This window comes from Egretta garzetta, unplaced genomic scaffold (genome assembly GCF_000687185.1).
Source record: "Egretta garzetta isolate BGI_Z169 unplaced genomic scaffold, ASM68718v1 scaffold344, whole genome shotgun sequence".
In the NCBI taxonomy this organism is placed as follows: Eukaryota; Metazoa; Chordata; class Aves; order Pelecaniformes; family Ardeidae; genus Egretta; species Egretta garzetta.
Genome location: NW_009259315.1, coordinates 82,129 through 82,958, shown reverse-complemented (window position 1 = coordinate 82,958; position 830 = coordinate 82,129). Strand labels below are relative to the sequence as shown.

General features: G+C 69.9%; 1 protein-coding gene across 1 annotated transcript in view; it reads left to right on the top strand.

Annotated features, from left to right (window-relative positions):
* The window catches only part of AKNA (AT-hook transcription factor), a 9,518-nt gene that overhangs the window by 8,444 nt on the left and 244 nt on the right, over window positions 1-830 (top strand). Inside the window, 2 exon segments of the mRNA XM_035892025.1 lie at window positions 209-374; window positions 705-826. Of these exon segments, the coding sequence (XP_035747918.1) occupies window positions 209-374; window positions 705-826 (288 nt within the window).

The window sequence follows — 830 nt, the reverse complement described above, 5'->3', positions numbered from 1 at the left end:
GGGACAGGGAACACCCCTCAGACCCCGGGCACCGCGCTGGCATGCTGCTGGGGGACAGAGGTGACAGCCAGCGGTGCCACCACCCACTCCCCGCGGGCACGGGTGTTCCCACCCAGTAGTGGCAGCCCAGTGTGGCATGGGGGGGCTCACCTGGGGCTGCTGCTGGCTGCACCCCCCCGGGGACATCTAACCACCTTCCTTCCCACAGCGGAACGTGACCCTGCTGGCACGTCCCTTCCAGGCTCCCGTGTCGGTCCCCGAGCTGAGAAGCCGGAGCAGCCCGGACTTTGGTACTTGGTGGGCAGCCCCGGTGCCACCGCCACCATCGGCTGCCTTGCGCCTGTCCCCCTCGTGCCTTACGTGCCCCCTGTGCTGTAAGGATGCTCTGCGGCGGGGGGGGACTGGGGGGAGGTCAGCGGCTCCCGGGGGAGGAAGGTGGAGCCGGGAGGGGCTGTGCCCATTCCAGGTTTGCCCACGGAGTCCATGCACCCGGGTGGCAGCCAGCTGGGAGCAGGGTCACGCAGCCCCCCAGCTCCTTTGGGGGGGGTCTGCATGGGGGTGAGCATAGGGAGATGGGTGCTGGGGGTTGGAGGTGGATGAGGTGGGGAGAGGGATGAAAGCCAAGGCAGAGTGGAGGCACAGAGCCACAGGGTGGGCACAGCGCACGGGACAAAGCTGAGCCTGTGTCCCCTTCTTCTTCCCAGCTACTGCCCCCCGGCGGTCCCTCCCTCAGCCCCAGCCATGGCTGGGGTCCCCCTCCAGCACGCCAGGGCACGGGGGCGGGCAGAGCATCCCCCCTGGCCGCATGCTGCTGGCCACCACCCCTGCCC